This window comes from Silene latifolia, chromosome Y, assembly GCF_048544455.1.
Source record: "Silene latifolia isolate original U9 population chromosome Y, ASM4854445v1, whole genome shotgun sequence".
Lineage (NCBI taxonomy): Eukaryota > Viridiplantae > Streptophyta > Magnoliopsida > Caryophyllales > Caryophyllaceae > Silene > Silene latifolia.
Genome location: NC_133538.1, coordinates 325,000,267 through 325,019,810, shown reverse-complemented (window position 1 = coordinate 325,019,810; position 19,544 = coordinate 325,000,267). Strand labels below are relative to the sequence as shown.

At 39.9% G+C, this 19,544-nt stretch overlaps 1 protein-coding gene across 4 annotated transcripts; it reads right to left on the bottom strand.

Moving 5' to 3' along the window:
* Positions 1-5,590: 5,590 nt before the first annotated feature.
* Positions 5,591-17,449, bottom strand: LOC141634110 (uncharacterized). 4 transcript variants are annotated; one of them, XM_074446411.1, is made up of 5 exons: positions 17,254-17,447; positions 16,633-16,701; positions 8,996-9,202; positions 6,505-8,912; positions 5,591-6,271 (listed from the first exon to the last, which is right to left on the bottom strand). In XM_074446411.1, exons 4-5 carry the CDS (start codon positions 8,848-8,850, stop codon positions 6,083-6,085), a joined length of 2,535 nt encoding a protein of 844 aa, XP_074302512.1. In that variant the 5' UTR covers positions 8,851-8,912; positions 8,996-9,202; positions 16,633-16,701; positions 17,254-17,447; the 3' UTR covers positions 5,591-6,082. The 4 variants fall into 4 exon arrangements, with proteins under 4 accessions (XP_074302512.1, XP_074302510.1, XP_074302511.1 ...); XM_074446409.1 differs by having other exon boundaries at positions 6,505-9,202; XM_074446410.1 differs by lacking the exon at positions 16,633-16,701.
* Positions 17,450-19,544: the final 2,095 nt, after the last annotated feature.

Here is a 19,544-nt window from a genome sequence, read left to right as displayed (position 1 = left end):
AGACAAAAAATGAAATCGACCAAAAGAATGCCATCATGTCTATATAAACCCTTACCCCCTGGGGCAAAGGTACCGAAATATTCATAAAAGTCGGGAGAGCCCCCGCCCCAAAACAGAAAACCAAAATAATGTTTGTCCGGGGGACATTCCCCCTGGATGGGCCAAAATACCAATCGAAAATTATTAAATATTATCGCTTCTCCTCGAAGCGACAACATCAAAGAACTTGCTCCCACTCTTAGCCTGGCTCGGCCTCAATGTCCCGCTCCCCTGGAGAGTCGACCTCCTATTCATTCTCCAAGTTATGCGGTCGGGATACTTGCAAAGAAAAGCCATCTCGGTGCGGGGTCCCATTTTGCCCCTGGCCTCGACAGCTCGACATGGCGGCCGCCCTTCCCTTAATGTAGAAATAGAGGGAGGCATCATCCAACTTGAACTCCAAGTCATCTCTCTCCTGGGTAAGCCCTTCATTCCTATCCAGGGCCTCCCGCAATGTCGCGTGCTTGAAGCCGCCTCGTCTTAATAAAGATCCCTCTCACCGCACTCTTGTCAAATCGGCGATCTTGGCGGCCAAGTCGGCCCTTGCAAATTACGGCTCGGACTTCAACCTATCATAACTCGATCTCATCGATCAATCCGGCTACAAAGAAGTAGCCCGATAGGCATTATGGAGACAGTCGCGACACACGACCAAAGACAAGAAAAGTATGAGTAACTTATACCAACAATAGAAGACTACCAAAAACAAAACACATGGAAACGATTCCAACATACCTCCCTTACGAGCCGGGGCACCGACCAAGAGGTCGATCGAATGATCCATCAAGCAATCGCCCGAGTAGCAGTCTCAACAGGGTCAAGGGTGAGCATGACATCCGATTTAGAAGCCGCATAGTCCCTGATCTTCACCCTAGCAGCCTCCATATTTTCCACCCTAGCTCTCACCTCCCTAACCAGGGCAGAAATATCAACATCTTAAATTTTCCTTTTTTTGGGGGACAGCAGGTGCAGTAGGGACCTTGGCAGCATCGGACTGCTCAGTCAAGTCAATGACAGGTTCAGTATCCCCGCTCCCCTGAGGACCTTCCTCCTTAATCTTAGCCAGCCTGGTTGAAAGGTCAGCCATACCAAACCTGGCAAGACGAATAGACGACCTGGTGGCTGCAACACGAAATGCTATATCAGCAATATAAACCAAGTATTATCAGGAAGTCCGGGTAGAAAGAAAGGAAAGATCAAAAAAAGACTTATCGCTGAAGTTCGGCACCAAGACCCCCCGACGCTTTAGCGACCACGGGAGCACCGTCGGCCTTCAAACAAACGAGGAAGGTGACCAACCCCGCAACAAAGAGGCTGGTCCTCTCCAAAGGAGGAATAGCAAAGAAAGCAGAGACATTGGGAGTAGGGTACTCGGTTTGAGAACCCTATCAATCAAGCACACATAAGAGGTATGACATATTATTTTCATTTCATTTTTTTTCACTAACAAGAAAAACATGCAGGTTAAAGAAAGAAATCAAAGGACTCACTGACCACACAGGCCTCATGATTCAAATATGCCGGTCGGGACCACATAATTGGTCACGACAAACATATAGCCTTGACGACCCAACCCTTATCATGGCCACTTTGTCTAAATTGCTCGAAGGGGAGTAGTTGACGGTCCGACTTTAAAACTTATGCGGCGGGGATTGTTTTTGTTTTAATAGCATAACAGCCTTCAAATCATCAAGAGAAAAAGAGACATTGTGTTTTTTACAGAGATTCTCAATAGAACATACAACTTTCCACACCATCGGCATTAATTGATAAGAAGGGACACCAATTTCCTTAATAACCTCAACCATAAGAGGAGAGAAAGGAAGCTTACACCGCCCGAAAGCCCAATCATGGATACTGAGAACCAACCAGACAAGCCCGTCGGCCACGATGGGAGAATCCTCGAGGATCCGGACTTCAAAGATCGCAGGATGATTCCCTTATCCTTCAAAAATTTTTCAAACTCAGGCTTCAAACGGTTTGCAGGGAGACTGAACTTCATTTAAAGCCTTCGTGGGCTTAAATTGAAAAGCACCATGAGATATTGAGATCATCTCCAATGGAGGATCACTCGTTTTATTTCTTGTGGGAGAAGGAGAGCGAGAAGAGGCGGGCAAAGTTTCGGAGGAAACTTCCTCGGGATTTTGAGGAGGAGGAGTTGCAGGAACCGCTGCCCTGGTAGATTTTTTCTTTGCAGCCATTGTTTGAAGAATTATGAAAGATTGATTAGAGATTTGGGAAGTTGAGAATTAAGATAACTGAAGAAAAAGAAAGTTAAGAAAAAGAAGACGAAGAAATTATGTTGATGAGTTCAAATTAATGAAGCACACAAGTATTTATAGCAAAGAAGATTAGGGTTTCAGCCGCAAAATCATTAAGGCAAGTTGCAGTAAATATCCGATTATCACGCGTCACGATTAGCGATAAAAAAGAGCCGTTACAGGAAACTGATCAGGGAAAATTAACCGTTGGGCGATCTTATCAAAATTGAAGTTATCTCCTCATTTTTTCGTCCTGGCACTACCAATAAGGAGATAAGGGGCAATTGTTAGGCACTGGAAATCCATGAGACCACACCGATCAAGATTTCACCTAAACCTCGATCGCCAGGGCTCTCGGGTGCCAGGCTCTCGGGCACATGAAGTTAGGCGCCAGGCCATGGAGAGGACAACGGTCTAAATATCAGGACAATATTTGACCAAATCCGCGTGTATTAAAGGAAATAAATACGCAGCATTAAGTGTAAAGATTATGCAATAATTACGGTAATTAAGAAGGATATATTTGGCAATTATTACCAAAGAATTATGGAGAATATTGACCTTCAATGCTTGATCATGCAGCCGTTCAAGATGGGAAGCTATATAAAGAACACTTGAGAGATCTGAAGGGGGACATCATTCGTGCACAGGAAGAAGAGCACATATTACTTAGAATTACAAGCATTATTGTTATCATTAGAATATTCTCTCAAATCATATAGTGAAATCCTCTCCTGACTTGGTGCCCGTGGTTTTTTCCCATTTAAGGGTTTTCCACGTACAAAATTGTTTGTCTTGTTATTTCTATTATTTTATTTACAGCTTAAATCGTACCCTGTCAACCTGACCAGAAATCTAATTAGAGCTAGTTAACCCTGCACAACATCACCCTGACCTGATTTCGCCTTGCGCAAAATCCACACAAAACAGCGACGATAGTTGGGATCACTTGTCTTGTTGGCCTGTTAAGGTCTCTTGGACTCTGGCAGTTGTATAACCTTTTTCTCTATAAGGTCATCTAGCATTCCGGCTAAGTCAGAGTCTGGGAAAGGATACTTCTTAGCTTGTAACTCTTTTAATGTGGGTTTGTCCCGCTGATAATTGTAAGCATATGAGTCCTTCTTCTTTTCATACTTAGGCTTTGATGAGATTTTAACGGGCGATCCGCTGGTTTCGACGACCATTGCTTCCTTTCCTATCGACTTGAAGCCTTTATCTGTCTTTCTGAACTCCTTCTTTTCACTTGGCGTCTTAGAAGAGGTTGATCGAGCTTTGTCACGCCCTTTGATTGTAATTTCCATGTCGTGAGCGAGGGTTGCCAATTCTAGAAAGCTTTTCGGCTTGATTCCTTTCATTATATAAAGAATATCCCAGATCATCCCGTTAATGCACATTTCCACTGCTGAGGATTCACTTAAGCAATCTTTGCATTGTAGACTCAATGTACGCCATCGATCGATGTAGTCGACGACAGGTTCATCCTCCCACTGTGCTGTGTTTGTTAGTTCACTCATGCTGACAATACGCCTAATGCTGTAGAACCTGTTAAGAAATTCGTCTTCCATGCGACCCCAACTGTCAATTGACTCAGAGTCCAAGTCTGTGTCCCAATCAAAAGCAATTCCTTTAAGAGAACGTATTTAACCGCTTGACTAGACGATCACCATTAGTTCCAAAGATTGTTGCATGTCTCGACGAAGTGGGTGATGTGTTGTTTTGGATTTCCCTTCCCGTCGAATCGTTGAAACTTTGGAGGCCGATAACAAGAGGCATGCGCGGACTATCAATCCTCTTAGTGTAAGGCTTGATGTAGCGTCCTTTCGCTTGTCGAATTTTCACCTAGTGACTTTTAATTGTCTTAGCTATCAACTCTTGGAGCTTCTCTTTAGTGAAAGCGTCAATTTCATTGCGTAAGTCTTTCCAAAGATCATCTTTGTCATCGTCCTTATCAGTATCATCATCCTTGTCAGAGTTAGTGTGCTCACTTGAGATCTTTTTCTCGCGAAGCTCCACTACCTCCTTTTGAAGTTCATCAATCTTCTTGTTCTTTTCTTCATTCTCGTTCATCATCTTTTCAAGGAGCTTGTTCATGCTTTGGACTTGCTCCTCAAGTGTAGAACCAGCAATCACCATGATTGAAGCGCTGATAGGAGTGGAGGCATCTCTCTTTTTTGGTGACGCCCTAGGTTTGCAAGGGGAAGCGTTTTTGTCGACCTTAGAAGTTCGAATCTCTTAACGCGAAGGAGTAGAGAGGCAAAGAAGGATAGGCGTAGAAGCAGCAGCCTATGGAGGCAACAGAGATCTTGCGTGGCCTGGTAGGGACATGTGCAGAGCGTAGGCTAGTAGCAGCAGCGTTGATAGCAGCTTTCTTTGCCATTCCTCTAGTGCGACGCCTGAAGCGATTGCACACCGGGAGGAGGTAAGAAGGTGGGAGTGCCTTGCAGGATAGCTGCGTAGGTCTTCTTGGAAGCGTCAGGTGACGTGTCCTGCTTGGTAGACATCTTCTTTTAGTAGACTTGGCTTGTAAAGCAGTAGAGATGAGAGGTAGAGAGTTTCACGTCGGGTTCACCAAATTTGTAACGACAAATTTGTATTTGCGATAACTGAAATACAAAACAAGGAAACAAAATGAGTTTTTATTAATATCAGAAAAGTTCGTGTACAATCTCTAATAATCCTCTGATTCTAACTAAACAAATAGGGTACGCATGCACGATCCACGTAGGGGGTGCGCGTACGTTTTGCAGGGGTGCACGTGTAGAGGGTGTATGCACTCTACGCGCGACGTTGACTTGTATTCTTGAGAGGGTCGAACGACTTGAGTCTCTCTTGAATGTTTGAATATTTGAGTTTAAATGTTTGAGTTTTCTTGCGCAGGCGGCACGAATTTGTTGTGCTTGTTGACTGCTTACGTTGAATTTCACGAGATTTTCAGAGAGAATTCCAGAGCTTTTCTTTTTTTCTGAGTTTTTCTCTCCTGAAATGAAAGAACTTCGCTCTATTTATAGAGAAAAAGTTGGGCTTTCTCCAGCTTAGGGTTGCAGGCCCATCTCTCGGCCCGTTTGCAATTTTAGCCCAATTTGACTTCTGTTTGGACCCGAATAACTCGGAATGGCCCAAATTTGATTTAAAAGGAACAAAAATAATTAAATTGAGTAATTTATTTATTATTAACTCAAATTAATTAATTTCTGTATTTTCGACACTTAAATAAAATTTCAGTGCCTACACATGTCAAAGAAAATCTAGAAAAATAAATACTCGTGAGAGACGGTCTCTCAACAACAGAATTTTAACAAGGCAATTACGGATTACATTAACTATCTGACTCAACTTCATACTTCATCTCCAAAACGAACACTTTACAGTTTACATAAACATAGTTTTACTACTACTTCATTAGTACAAACTACAAAGGATACTCTTAGATACTCTTTTACATTTTACTATAATTAATTATTACTATTATTATTTAATTTAAGAAAGGTCGGAAATTTGTAATTACGACAGTTAAAGCCATTTATCTTCTTAGAGGAATAGATCCTTCAGGCTTCAATTTTGTTAAGAATGCTCTCATATGGAGGACCAGGGCATACTATTATGTATATAAACCTCGGCTGAAGAAACAGGCATGGTTAGATTAATATAGGGGCTTTAAAGTGGTTAAAATTAGGTTTCAGACTCTTCCAACAGGGGAATGGGGTGGATATGAGACGAATCTTCCAGGCGCTTCAGCCTGATTTGACATCTTTGGATGAATAGGTACCTCAAAAATGCCAACCTCACCAGACACCAGGAACCTTTGCAGGTACATTGTTTAGCTCTGAGAGATCGGAAGGTCTCCGACAGTCTATAAAGGATATACTTACAGCAAATGCTTGTAGGAGTGTGAGTGATGAACTGAATTCCACCGAGTATGTCCTTTCCTTAAATGGCGCCATATTCAAAACAGGCTGGTCACCTTGACCCACCTGCACAAAACAGGTTGATTTTCTTAGTAAGGAGTACTATGATTCTATAAAATCGTCCAAGTGTTACGATAAATCAAGGTCAATCCACACTTTTGAACTTCGATGCTATAAATTTTCATATGAGATGGTCTCGTGATAATGGTAATTATTTGTTGATTTTATCTTTCCACGAGTTAATGGTTATATGAGACCGTCTCACAAGAGACTATCGATATAAAATGTCAAGGAGATACCTGTGAGAAAAGCTGAAGCTTTTCGTTGTTCTGGCCAATTTCAAAAGAGTTAAACTTGGTTAAATGTTCTTTTTTATTGGTATAGACTTTCAACTGACAACCCAAATCCCATCCACCACAATCACATAATCCACCCGATCTCCATCTCTGAGCCAGTCTTGATATTTCTCCTTTACTAGGCACTGTATGGATCCCACCAGGAAGTACTACCGTTGTACTCGAGTTCATGCTCAAAAGAAAATTATCATTGGATCTTTTCACCTGTGAGTTTTCTCTTATAAAACCCTCTGAAAAACCCAACCAGTCAAAGCTGGAATTGTCAACTTTATTATCACTGCACACGGTGATTCGTGGAAGATTGACAATAATCGCTGCCAACTCATTAGTTGGATGAAAGTCCGTTGAATATTCATCTCTCTGTCCCAAATCCACAGCAAAGAGATCAAATTCTCTTGAGATGGCCACATCAGCATTATCGTGCTTGATAGTGGAAGAACTATAAGTATCCGAGACCTTCATTTGAGCCACAACATTAGGAACATAACCATGATTGCCACCTTTCCCTCCGTGGGACAACCAACTTCCACTCTTTCTCTTGACTTCATGAATGGCGAAAAATGTATAAACCCAGCTATGGTGACCTTTTCCTGGAGCACTTGACTTCCTTACAGTTGCAGCTAAAATGTTCTTCTCATTGTCAATGGCAAAAGTAAACAACGGAAGTCCATTCTTGAATGATATCTGCAGAAGAGCTTGAAGTGTTGGCAAACCATTCTTTGAAGTGTCCTGAGCATCACTAGCGCCTGCAGAACTCAAATGCACTCCAGTAGAATCTCCAGTACGAGAATCTGATGGCTTAGTACATGATTTCGTGGCACCAATGCTCGACGAAGTTTGTTTGTTTGATGGGTTGGACACTCTGGGCTTAAGAAGAGGATCGAGCAACCTTCTTAGAGGACTACTCGACCTACCTTTACTGTTATGATTAGTTGATAACGTATTATTACTGCAAGGATTATCAATTAACAAAGAAGGATCAGCTGCATCTAACCCAGATCTTGCGATGCAGTCTCTTGAATTTGACGTGCGAAGAGGTGAGTTATCTCTGGACCCAACATTTTTAACCATCTTTCCCATTGCAAAACTCAATCTACGAATCGGCGACGGGTTTCTTGCTTTTGGAATGGACTCTGAGGTTTTTCTAGCATCCAACTTCTCAGAAGGCTTTGCTGATGTAATTGGATTCTTCTCTGGTGTATGTCTGCTCCTAGATGGACTGCTAAGCATCCTAGTGGGAAAAGACGCCACACATGGTGCTTCAGTAGGAACTTTGATACCCTGCACACTAATAGAGGACGAAGTCTGAAGTTTGTTGGTTGTGGACTGAAGAGAGATATGTGATACCCGCGATGAAATATCGACACCCGATTCATGCTGAAAACTAGATGCGGTGGACCTCATCTGGTCGCAGCCATCATTGCTAGATGGACGTCTACCCTCAAGATTTTTTCTTGCTAAAAGAAACTTCTCACCAGGTTCTATAGACAGCCGGTCATTCGCAGTAAAACTGGCTGAGCCAGTAAAACTTGAGCAAGTATGTTCCAGTGGCTCTCTAGGCATGATTACAATACCTGGTTTGTCTCTTTCAAAGTAACCTTGATCAGCTGCATTTAACTTGGTTTCTCGAAACCTTCCTATATCTTTGGCAGATTCCACATCTTGGATCTTTTTTTTACCTTTCCAAGTAGGTGTTGCCTCATACTTATTGGGGATCAACTTTCCACCGATTTTTGAGGACTGCAAGTTTGACCCTTTCGTTTCATAAACTGCACTAAAAGTCTTGTGTTGTCTGCTTAACTGGTTACCAGTGACGGCAGTTGAGTCCTTAAATTTAGCAGTTAAGTCCTTGAATTTATGGGTATTTCCTCCAAAAACGTCAATCTCATGTGGCATTCTTACCCCTGCATATACCTTTTGGGGATGAGATTGATGCACGGAGCCTTGTACTACACTATGAACCGGTGAGCAGCTTCTTCCAGTTGACGATTTAGCATCTCGAACATGATCTTCCTTTGGTGAAGCTTTAGCCGCAGATTGCAGAGAGATACGTTGTGATCTTTGACAAGTAGGAGAGCAAATTTGGTCTCTGCTAGAATGGGTTGATGAGTCATCAGTTGAAAAGAGAGAAGCATTGCTACTAAATGGAGAAAACGCACTATGTTTAGCCTGCATATGTTTTTGACTATACTGCCATTTTTCCAAACGCCTCCAGTCAAGAACACCAACGTTCAGTGCTCTCTCCTGATAGTTTTTCCCTTTCTCCAAATAACTCGGCAAATTAGACATGTATCTAACTAGTTCTTCCTCTTTAAGGTTCCTCCTCTCGAACACTTGACTTTGTTTACTACCTACATATTTAGGTAACGGAGCATCAGGATTTCTCGTAAGTTCATGATGAAAATCAGCATATGACAAGTGGGGTTTATCTGACATTAATATATCTTGTAGCTTAGTGCCATTCCTACTGCGAGTAGTCTCTGTAGCACCCCGATCTATTCCATCCCAGAGGGGTACCAATGTCTACAATGAGATGCTGATGCTTTTAAGCTAAAACCAGCTGTCAAACATGTTTAGCGATCAAACAGCCACTGCCCTTGCAGGCGCTTGCTATGTTCACTTCTCAACTAACTGCTCCACACTGCCCATACCAAAAGGGAAATCATGAACAAACAAAAGAAACAATCTGACATACCCCACAGCTCAACACAGTAATTGACAATGTTACAGACAGGTAAAATAAATAAGTAAATAAATGAAATACATATATGAAAAAGCATAGATTAGCTAAGCCACTGAAGCTTATGGAGATATGAAGGCACTCGAAGGTCGAAGCAGCTTGCAAAAGAAGTCGATTATACAACTGTTACACATTTACGAATATAAACTCACAATCAGTTTTACAACACTTTCCTTAATATTAGTTCTTTCAACGTATTTCCCCATTTTTATTTCCCAACACATTCATGTTAAAAAGTCAGCAAAAAAAATTCGATGACACTAGCTTTATCAATGGCGTAGTGTTGTAATAGTATAGCTTTATGCCTCCAAATCATTCAACCCCATCAACATACTATAGCCTATAGGAGTATAAGTCATGATAATTCATGATTCATGAACATTGACCAAGTCACTAAAATAGTGATCTAGGTTAATGAGTATATTTTGTGTGATTTGGTAAGAAAACAAATTCCAGCAACATAAAGACAACCTAAAAATCATGAAGATAAGAAAAAAGAAATGTGGTCCATAATCACTCCTAAAATTAACATAAAGCAACCTTCTTTACAAGATGAAACTACCATTGTTGATTACAACTAACACATAATGACAAATATCTTTAAACCCCCTAGGCCCCTACTACAGTACTACACCCACCTAAGCTATCTCAATCGACATCGGAATTTTAAATTTCAAGAAATACTAGGAGCACAAAAATAAACTAAACTTGGAAAGTGAGAAAAGATCTAAGATCGTAACAGTGACGGAACGCGAGGAGTAGCAGTGACATTTTAAATTTTAAATTTCAAGAAATACTAGAAGCACAAAAATAAACAAAACTTGGAAAGTGAGAAAAGATCTAAGATCATAACAGTGACGGAACGAGAGAGATAGCAGCCTAGCAGGAGCTATCGTCTTCCCAGACAGTGAAAAATAAGATTTTTTTTAATGTGAAATTTTCGATTTATTCGTTAAATCACTTTATTCCGTTACTAATCCGCTGTCATAAAATTTTCAGTGCATATTTTAGCACCCCACTCAACTAGCACATAATGACAAAGATCTTCCTACCCACTACTACACCCACCTAAGCTATCTCAATCCACATCGAATTTAAATTTCAAGAAATACTAGAAGCACAAAAATTAAACTAATCTTGGAAAGTGAGAAAAGATATCAGATCATAACAGTGACGGAACGAGAGAGGTAGCAGCCTATCAGGGGATATTGTCTTCCGAAACAGTGAAAGATAAGAAATTCTTAAGCAAAATTTTTGAACTATTCGTTAAAGTACTGTATTACTCCCTCATCTCCGTCACTTGTTTACCTATTCCATTTATGGGTGTCTTATTCATTTGTTTACCTTTCTATATTAGGAATATTTTTGAAAGGTAATTTGAACATCCACATAACCTATTGTCCAATTGTCACTCAATAACAAATTTAACAATACCCACAAATGGTCCCCTCCTCTCTCATCGGTCTTTGTGCCAACATCAAAGGTAAACAAATGACAGGAACGGAGGGAGTATATTACTAATCCGCTGTCATAAAATTTACAATGCATATTTTAGCCCCACTTAACTTCGAGTCCTTGCTCGACCACTGAATCATACATACCACCATTAACTCTGAATTCCCAAAGTCCAATAACTTATGCAGTGAAACCTAGAGGATGTCTTGAAAATCCGCTATTTCAAAATTTTCAATGCATATTTTAACCCCATATAACTTCAAATCCTTGCTCCGCCACTAAATCATACATTACCATCCAAATTCCAAGTAGCTTATGCAATCAAACCTACAATATACCTTTAGAAATCCTCTCTTTGATTCCAAACAATCACACATGTAACTTAGTACCAAAAAACCAAGATGACTACGACTACCATTGGCAAGGTTTAAGTAACTAGATCAAGTTCTAGATGTACGCAACCTTACTTGCTCTCATACTACTCCTGTACTCCACATGCAAGAAAACCTTCAACTAATCACCAGAGGGGAAAAAAAACATAAAGAAACCGTCTCACACTAACATTATTGAAATACCATCTCACATGAAAATTTAGGAAAACAATGAGCGAGCTGCTAAAGTCCAAAGCTCATCGACTTCATCATATGACAATTTTGCCTAAACATTACATTTCATAAATTAATCCCCATACCTAAATCAGAAATTTTTAGTAAAATGATGCACCTCCCCACCTTAAGTACAACAAATTAATTAATCCGTTGGGATATTGAGATAATTACCAATGCATTATTAGCTGTTATTTTGTCTTTTATTTCCTTGATCTTATCCTAAAAGGCATTGGCTTATAAATAGGGAGGAGGATTAGTAGTTTGGTTATGCTAAGTTTTGTAATTGATCCCTCTGAATTATCAGCTTTTGGAACCTAGGTGATTTCCATCACTACAGTTCTACCTTTTGTAGCCTATCAATATTAATTGAACAGTTGCAGTTATCCTTATTTTTATCAAATCTTCCTTTATTTCTGTGCAAGTCATACCATTTGGTATCAGAGGAACGTTCCTCTCGACCTGTGGAAACTATAAACTTCAAAAAATAGAGAAAATTTAAGAAAAAATCCTAAGAAAAACACAAAAATATTTAATTCCTCTTTTCTCCTTTATACAACAAAACCAAAAATCACAAAAAATAAACCAGTAGCAAGAATCTACACCATAGGAGATGCTGAACTTAAAAGTGATGTGCAACAACTAAAGGCTCAGATGGAAACTATCACCCAAAGCTTGGCAAATCTAGCAAACCAGGGGCTCACTAATGGTAATTCTTCCAATAACCTTATTAGATCTCCTACAATCAAATTTCCTGTGTTTAATGGGGATGATATTGAGGGATGGTTATTTAAATGTGATCAGTTGTTTTTTTCTGTTACTGATGTGGATGCAATTCAAAAGGTCACGTATGTATCCATGCATTTAGAATCTAAAGCTCTGGCTTGGCACCAGGCTTACACAAAGAAAGAACATAACCTCTATAGTACCATTGGGGTGGGATGAGTATAAAGTAGCCATCTTTGCTGGGTTTGGGAACACTCATGATGACCCCATGGCTGATCTGCTAAACCTTAAGCAGACTGAGACAGTACATGCCTATCATGACAAATTTGATGCACTAATCAGCAAACTTAACCTTTTACCTGCTTATGCATTGAGTTGTTTCATAGAAAGGCTGAATGACAATATCTTAGTCATGGTAAAGATGCTCGAGCCAAAAACCATCCAAGATGCTTACGGTCTTACGGTCTGGCTAAGCTTCAGGAGACTGCCCTTAAAATCAACCCAAAAACCAACAGAAACACTCCCTGTTCGTCTCCCACACACAGTAAACCATTTTTTTCCTCCCCTGTCAAACAATTTCCCACAAAATGTTCCACACCGACAAAATCAACCCCCGCCTTTACCTATCCTTCCAAACTCAAACCTGCAGATTCAGAAGTTGAGGAAAAAAGAGCAAAAGGGTTGTGTTTTTACTGTGATGAGAAGTACACACCCTTACATGTTTGTAAAAACAGGAAAAGGCAATTATTTTCTATTGAACAAGAAGAACAAGAGGAGGGTGAGAATGATAAGGAGGAGGAGGAGCCTGAGTTAGGAGAGGTGGCTTTGATCTCTGTCTATGTCTATGTCTATGCCTTGGCTGGACAACAACAGTGCCAAACCATGAGGATACCTAGCCAAGTTGGTAAAAAAACCCTAAGCATTCTAATAGACAATGGGAGCTCTCACAACTTTATAGATGCTGGGGTGGCTAGCAAATTGGGGTTAAACTTTCAGTCAATCACTCCATTCAATATTTCTGTAGCTACTAGCTAATGGGGGTAGACTAGCATGTTCCCAGATGATTAAAGGGCTTAAGTGGAGGATAAGAAACACAGATTTCTCTGCTGATTTCTTTGCACTGCCCTTAAGAAGCTGTGATGTTGTCCTAGGCATTCAATGGTTAGAAACTCTTGGGCCCATTACCCGGGACTTTAAGCTCCTGACCATGAAGTTCAATTTTGAAGCAAAGCATCACGTTCTCAAGGGGACTCAAACCCCTGTCACTAAGGTAAAAACCCTTAAGAACATGGAAAAAACTTTGGAGAATGGGGCACAGTTCGCTTCAGGCAACCACTGGGGAAGGATTACAGGAAGAAGTCCAGCACCTCAGTCCTCATCAATCAGTTCCCTGATGTCTTCAAGGAGCCCAAGGGGCTGCCTCCATTAAGAGAGGGGCATAATCATCACATTAACTTAACAACAGGAGCTGAACCTGTTAACATCAGGCCATATAGATACCCCCAATGCTGCAAAAAGATGCAATTGAGGCAATGACCCAAGAGCTGATGGAAAATGGAGTAATCAGGCATAGTACCAGTCCCTATGCCTCTCCAGTTGTTCTTGTCAAGAAAAAGATGGATCATGGAGGTTGTGTGTTGACTATAGGGAGTTAAGCAAGCAAACCATAAAGGATAAATTTCTTATTCCCTTGATTGAAGAGTTATTAGATGAATTACATGGATCTTAATTTTTTACAAAAATTGATTTGAGATCAGGCTTTCACCAAATAAGAATGGAGCCAAGTAATATCTATAAAACTGGTTTTAGGACTCATAATGGTCATTATGAATACAAGGTCATGCCCTTTGGGTTGACCAATGCTCCTTCAACCGTTCAAAGTCTCATGAATCAAGTGTTCCAACTCTTTCTCAGAAAATTCATCCTAGTTTTTTTTTATGACATTCTAATTTATAGTCCTAGACTCCTAGTTGGGAGTTACATCTAGATCATCTACAACAGGTTCTGCAAATCCATGAGGACAAACACTCTTTATGCCAAGCCTAACAAATGTTCTTTTGGAGCAATCCAGCTCGAATACCTAGGGCATATAAGGCAAGGGGTAGCTACTGAACCCTCAAAGGTGGCAGCGGTAGCTCAATGGCCCACACCCAAAAACATCAAGCAACTAAGGGGGTTCTTGGGTTTGACGGGATACTATAGAAGGTTTATACAAGGCTATGCAGTTATTAGTAAGCCCCTTACCAACCTTCTAAGAAAGAATTCTTTTGGTTGGAATCCTGAGGCTGAGCAAGCACTTGCAAATCTTAAGAAGGCCATGACCATTTACAATTGAAACTGATGCTTAAGGGGGTGGAATTGGAGCAGTCCTTATGCAGGAAGGACACCCCATAGCATATATAAGCAAGTCACTGTCCTTAAAACATCAAGCCATGTCCATCTATGAAAGGGAGGTGCTGGCCATCATCCATGCTGTAACCAAGTGGAGTCAGTTTGTTAGTTTGTTATCAAAACTGACCATCAAAGCTTGAAAATTCTCCTGAAGCAGAGAATGAATAATCCCTTGCAGCAAAAATGATTGGCTAGATTACTTGGATATGATTATGAAATTCTGTACAAGAAGGGGAAAGATAATGTGGCAGTAGACGCTCTTTCTAGGGTGCAAAGTTCAGAGTTGTACCAAATGTTCATCAGTTCTATCAGCACTGATCTGTACTCTCAATTGTCTGTACTCTCAACTGCAAAGGGGATGGAAAGAGGATAAAAATTTGAGTGACATGATAAGGGACTTGGCCAAAGATCCGCAATCTCACAAGAACTACAGTTGGGTGGGTGATCAGCTCAAAAGAAAAGGGAAACTAGTGGTGGGGAATGTGGATAATTTACAACCCACCATAATTTCCTTGATATATGACACCTTACAAGCTGGTCATTCTGGAGTAGAGGCTACATATCAAAGGCTCAGACAAAAATTTTATTAGAAGGGCATAAAGAAGCAGATTCAAGAATATATTCACAAATGCTCTATTTGCCAACAGTGTAAATATGATGCAGCTGCCTACCCAGGGCAACTTCAGCCATTGCCAATACAGCTTCCATTTGGTCAGAAATTAGTATGGATTTTATTGATGGTCTCCCTAAGTCCATGGGAATGGATTACATCCTTGTGGTGGTTGATAGGCTGAGCAAGTCAGCGCACTTCATACCCTTGAGACACCCTTATACCGCTGCCGAAGTAGCACAACCCTATTTTGATAATGTCTACAAGCTTCATGGCATGCCGGTCAGTATAGTTTCTGACAAAGATTCCCTATTTCTCAGTAACTTTTGGCCAGAATTGTTTAATGTTCATGGGGTGAACCTCAACTTGTCATCAGCATACCACCCCCAAAGTGATGGTCAGACAGAAGTGTTGAATAGGTGTTTGGAAACCTATCTTAGGTGTTTCTGCAATGAAACACCACTGACTGGTGTAAATGGTTGCCCTCTGCTGAATTTTGGTATAACACCTCATATCATAGCTCCTTACAAGCCTCTCCCTTTGAAGTTCTATACGGGCAACTACCTCCTGTCCACCTTCCCTATCTTCCCAGTGAAAGTGAAAGTAAGGTTGAGGCTGTAGATAGGACACTAATAGCGAGGGAGGAAGCTCTTCACAGGATCAAGCTTCACTTGTCTAGAGCCAGAAACAGAATGAAGCAAAATGCTGATAAGAAGAGAAGTGAGAGGAATTACAGCCTAGTGACATGGTATACCTTAAGTTACAACCTTACCGGCAACATTCTGTGACAGGGAGAGGAAATCAGAAGCTTTCCAAGAGGTACTATGGGCCCTATAAAATCCTCAAAAGAATAGGTCCAGTTGCATACAAGTTAGAACTTCCCCAAACTGCCAAGGTTCATCACACATTCTATGTGTCCCTACTAAAGAAATGTTACGAACCCCTCGCATGTCAAGTGATTTCCCTGAGTTAATCATGGCTAAGAAGTCAGTAAAAAGAGGCGGGGTACAAGCAACAAAAGTCCGGGTCAAGTGGTCAGACTCTTCTATAGAGGACGCAACATGGGAGTTCCTTTATGATCTTCAGCAAAGATATCCAAGCTTTGATCCTTGGGTAAGAATCATTTGAAGAAGAGGGTATTGATGCACCTGGCACTGGTAGTGTCAATGTGTCAATGCTGTGAATGCTACACCAGGGAATGCAAGGTCGGTCATTGTGTCAGGGTCACAAAAAGAAGGGCATCAACATTGTATAAGGAATATTACAGCTCACACAATGAGAATAGAAGGAGCACATGGGCACCCCACCTTAAGTACAGCAAATTAATTAATCCGTTGGGATATTGAGATAATTACCAATGCATTATTAGCTGTTATTTTGTCTTTTATTTCCTTGATCTTATCCTAATTCAATGCTTGTCTCCCAAGGCATTGGCTTATAAATAGGGAGGAGGATTAGTAGTTTGGTTATGCTAAGTTTTGTAATTGATCCCTCTGAATCATCAGCTTTTGGAAACTAGGTGATTTCCACCACTACAGTTTTACCTTTTGTAGCCTATCAATATTAATTGAACAGCTGCAGTTATCCTTATTTTATCAAATCTTCCTTTATTTCTGTGCAAGTCATAACATAAAAACACAAATGAATTAATAAATCCGCAAAATAGACAAAAAAAAATCAACATACTCACCGATTTTCAGCCATTTTTCGAGGAAACTAAGTACTAACATTTAACGCCTACATTATATTATAAATTTATAATCTTCCCTACTTTTCAACTTCCAAGTTCATTTAATCAACACTCGCCAATTTTTATATGGGACGATATTAATGATAAGTTTATCGTCAAAAATAGTAACTTCCTCTGTCTCAATCATTTATTTATCTTTCACATTCGTTGTGATAAGTACTTTGATCAAAGTAAACAATACTTCTCTCATTTTTTATCATTAGTTTCTAGCGTATTATCGGTTATGCCTCACAATATCTTAACAATGAAACCGTCTCACATAAGACTTACTCGTAAATCGAAATGACGAATATTAATCAAGCATACGCACAAACACTGTAATTTTGGTGATAACAACAAATAGTTACAGCATATGCACAGTAAATTTTAAGAAGAACACGGTAAAGAAAGGAAGGAGGAGGAAAGTGGAGCGTACCGGAGTGTGACGTCGGAAAAGTGAGCGGAAAATACGGCGGAAATGTCGGTGAAAAAGGAGAGAAAAATAGGGGAAGTGTAAAGGTAGTAGTTATGAGAAAATGTCAAAGAAGAAGAGAGAGAATATGCAGATGAGATGCAGAAAGCAGGTGAGAGATAAGAAGAGAGAGTGAGAACATTAGCAAGAGGACGTTCACTGTTCCCTCTAATTTTTTTTTTTGAGAAATTGTTTCCTCTAATTTTAGATCAAGTATAAGGGTGAATTCACCAAAGTCTTATGACTCTACCACATCAATTTTTTACTAACTTATTATTTATTTATTGTTCAGACTCACTTTAAACTTTATATATTATGAGTCAGACCTATCTCAGGCTCTACTTTTTCACCTTACTTGAGAAAATGTGGGGTTTAAGAAAAAAAGAACAAAAATAATATAACATTTGTTATTCTTTCATTGGATGTCTTCTTTTAATAGTGGGGTCAAGACTCATGTAGAGTCTTGTATTTCCAAGACTTTGTCAAGACTTCATTAAAACTATGATAGATTATTGGTAGTCTTGAGTGGGTATTGTCTTAAGACTCGCCAAAGTCTTATCTCAAGACTACCAATAATCTTACCCTAACATTGACCATTGCCCTTGTACCAACTATTTCCTTACTCGGTTATTTGTTGTTCTATTTTATTTTGGGTGTCTTAGTTATTGTCCTTTCTATTTTAGGATTGCATTTAATGAGCAATTTGATCTTTCACACTCAATTTGTTCCACTTGTCATCTTATAATTGGCGTTGGTCTTTGTGCCAAAACCAAAGGACAACAATTAACCGGGGCAGAGTGAGTATCTACTAATATTTTCCATGTGGATTATTTGTATTTATTTTTTTCTTTTGTAAGAAGTTAAAATGTACATAAATGGATAGAGGTCTAGAGGATGGATAAGAGAATTCTCTCTATTGTGGACAAAAATACATAAGAGGAGGATAAACATAGTGGAAATGGATGTGGGTTATAGAAAACTTAATGATTCAAAAAATGAGAGTGTGAAACAGTGTTGTTAGGATCGGGATTCTACTTTGAATCGATGGGGAGGGTAGGATCGAATCGGATCGTAGAATCGTAAGATTCTACAAATTCATTAAATATAGTTTTTTATTTGGTAAAAATATATAATTGAATTTTGAAACACTTATTTATACACAAAATATTGATTGTTAATGACTTTAGTATCATTTCGTGAACATATTTCTACAAAGTACACGAAATTTGGGTTTTACGATGTCATTATATAAAAATATATTTTAATATGTTTATTATTATGGAGTCGGATCGAAGGATCGTAAGATCGTAGGGTCGTATTATGATCCTACCTCTAGAAAATTTCAAATAAATATGATCGTAAGATTCTACAAACATGATAGAATCGTAGGATTCGCGATCGGTCAAGCATTTTTGAATCGTAAAATCGTAGAATCATAGGATCGAATCGGGATTCTAACAACAATGGTGTGAAACAAAAAATAAGAGGATCATATTGTAACACCCCGTATTTTATAATAATATGTTTTTTTGCAAAGGAATTATCATTTCATCTCATAAAAGAGGGGAAATTACAATGCTTTGCAAGACTATCCTCTAGCAAGTAAGAAAACAAGAAAAACCCCTACAAGCTTACAAGATGGTTCAATACGATCAGCGCCATTTTATAGGATCCTGTACGAACTCAAGGTTCAATACGAACCGTACGAACTAATATAATACCATCTCATTCAACACTAAAAAACAAACCCCATGACTTCTTTCTTCCTATCTTCACGAATTATGCCTTATCCACCACACCCAGGCTCCCTCATTTCCTTATCCACAACCACCACCACCACCACTCGTTGGAGCTGTGAAGGCGGCCGTCGGAAACGAACTTGTCTTTTCCGGCCAGACAGATCATCCCAAGAACCGCCGCCCTTCTTCGCACTTTTTGTCGACAATCAAAACATGGAAAACGTTGATAAAGACAAGTTTCCGACTCCAAATTCCCTGATTAACTCGCCGGTGCAATAAGTTTTTAAGATATTGTACTTCTTTTTTATAGATCTAGCATTTGGATCGAAATTTTTATAAAAAATTAAAATAAACCAGAGTATTATCGGCTTAGAGTGGGGTTGTGATATCGCCATTTACTGTGTCTGGGGCAAAGCTTCGGCTCTCGTTGAGGTGTGAGGTGATTTGCGGTTCTGTGTCGAGCTTTGAATCTGGGTCAGTCGTGGAGCGGTGGGGCTGGAGTCGAGGTTCGGCTTA

Coding starts and splice junctions, on each gene's coding strand:
- LOC141634110 (XM_074446408.1), bottom strand. CDS start 8,997: ATGTCAGATAAACCCCACTTGTCATATGCTGATTTTCATCATGAACTT. Junction 6,272..6,504: donor AGCTTCAGCTTTTCTCACAG/GTATCTCCTTGA, acceptor TGTTTTGTGCAG/GTGGGTCAAGGTGACCAGCC.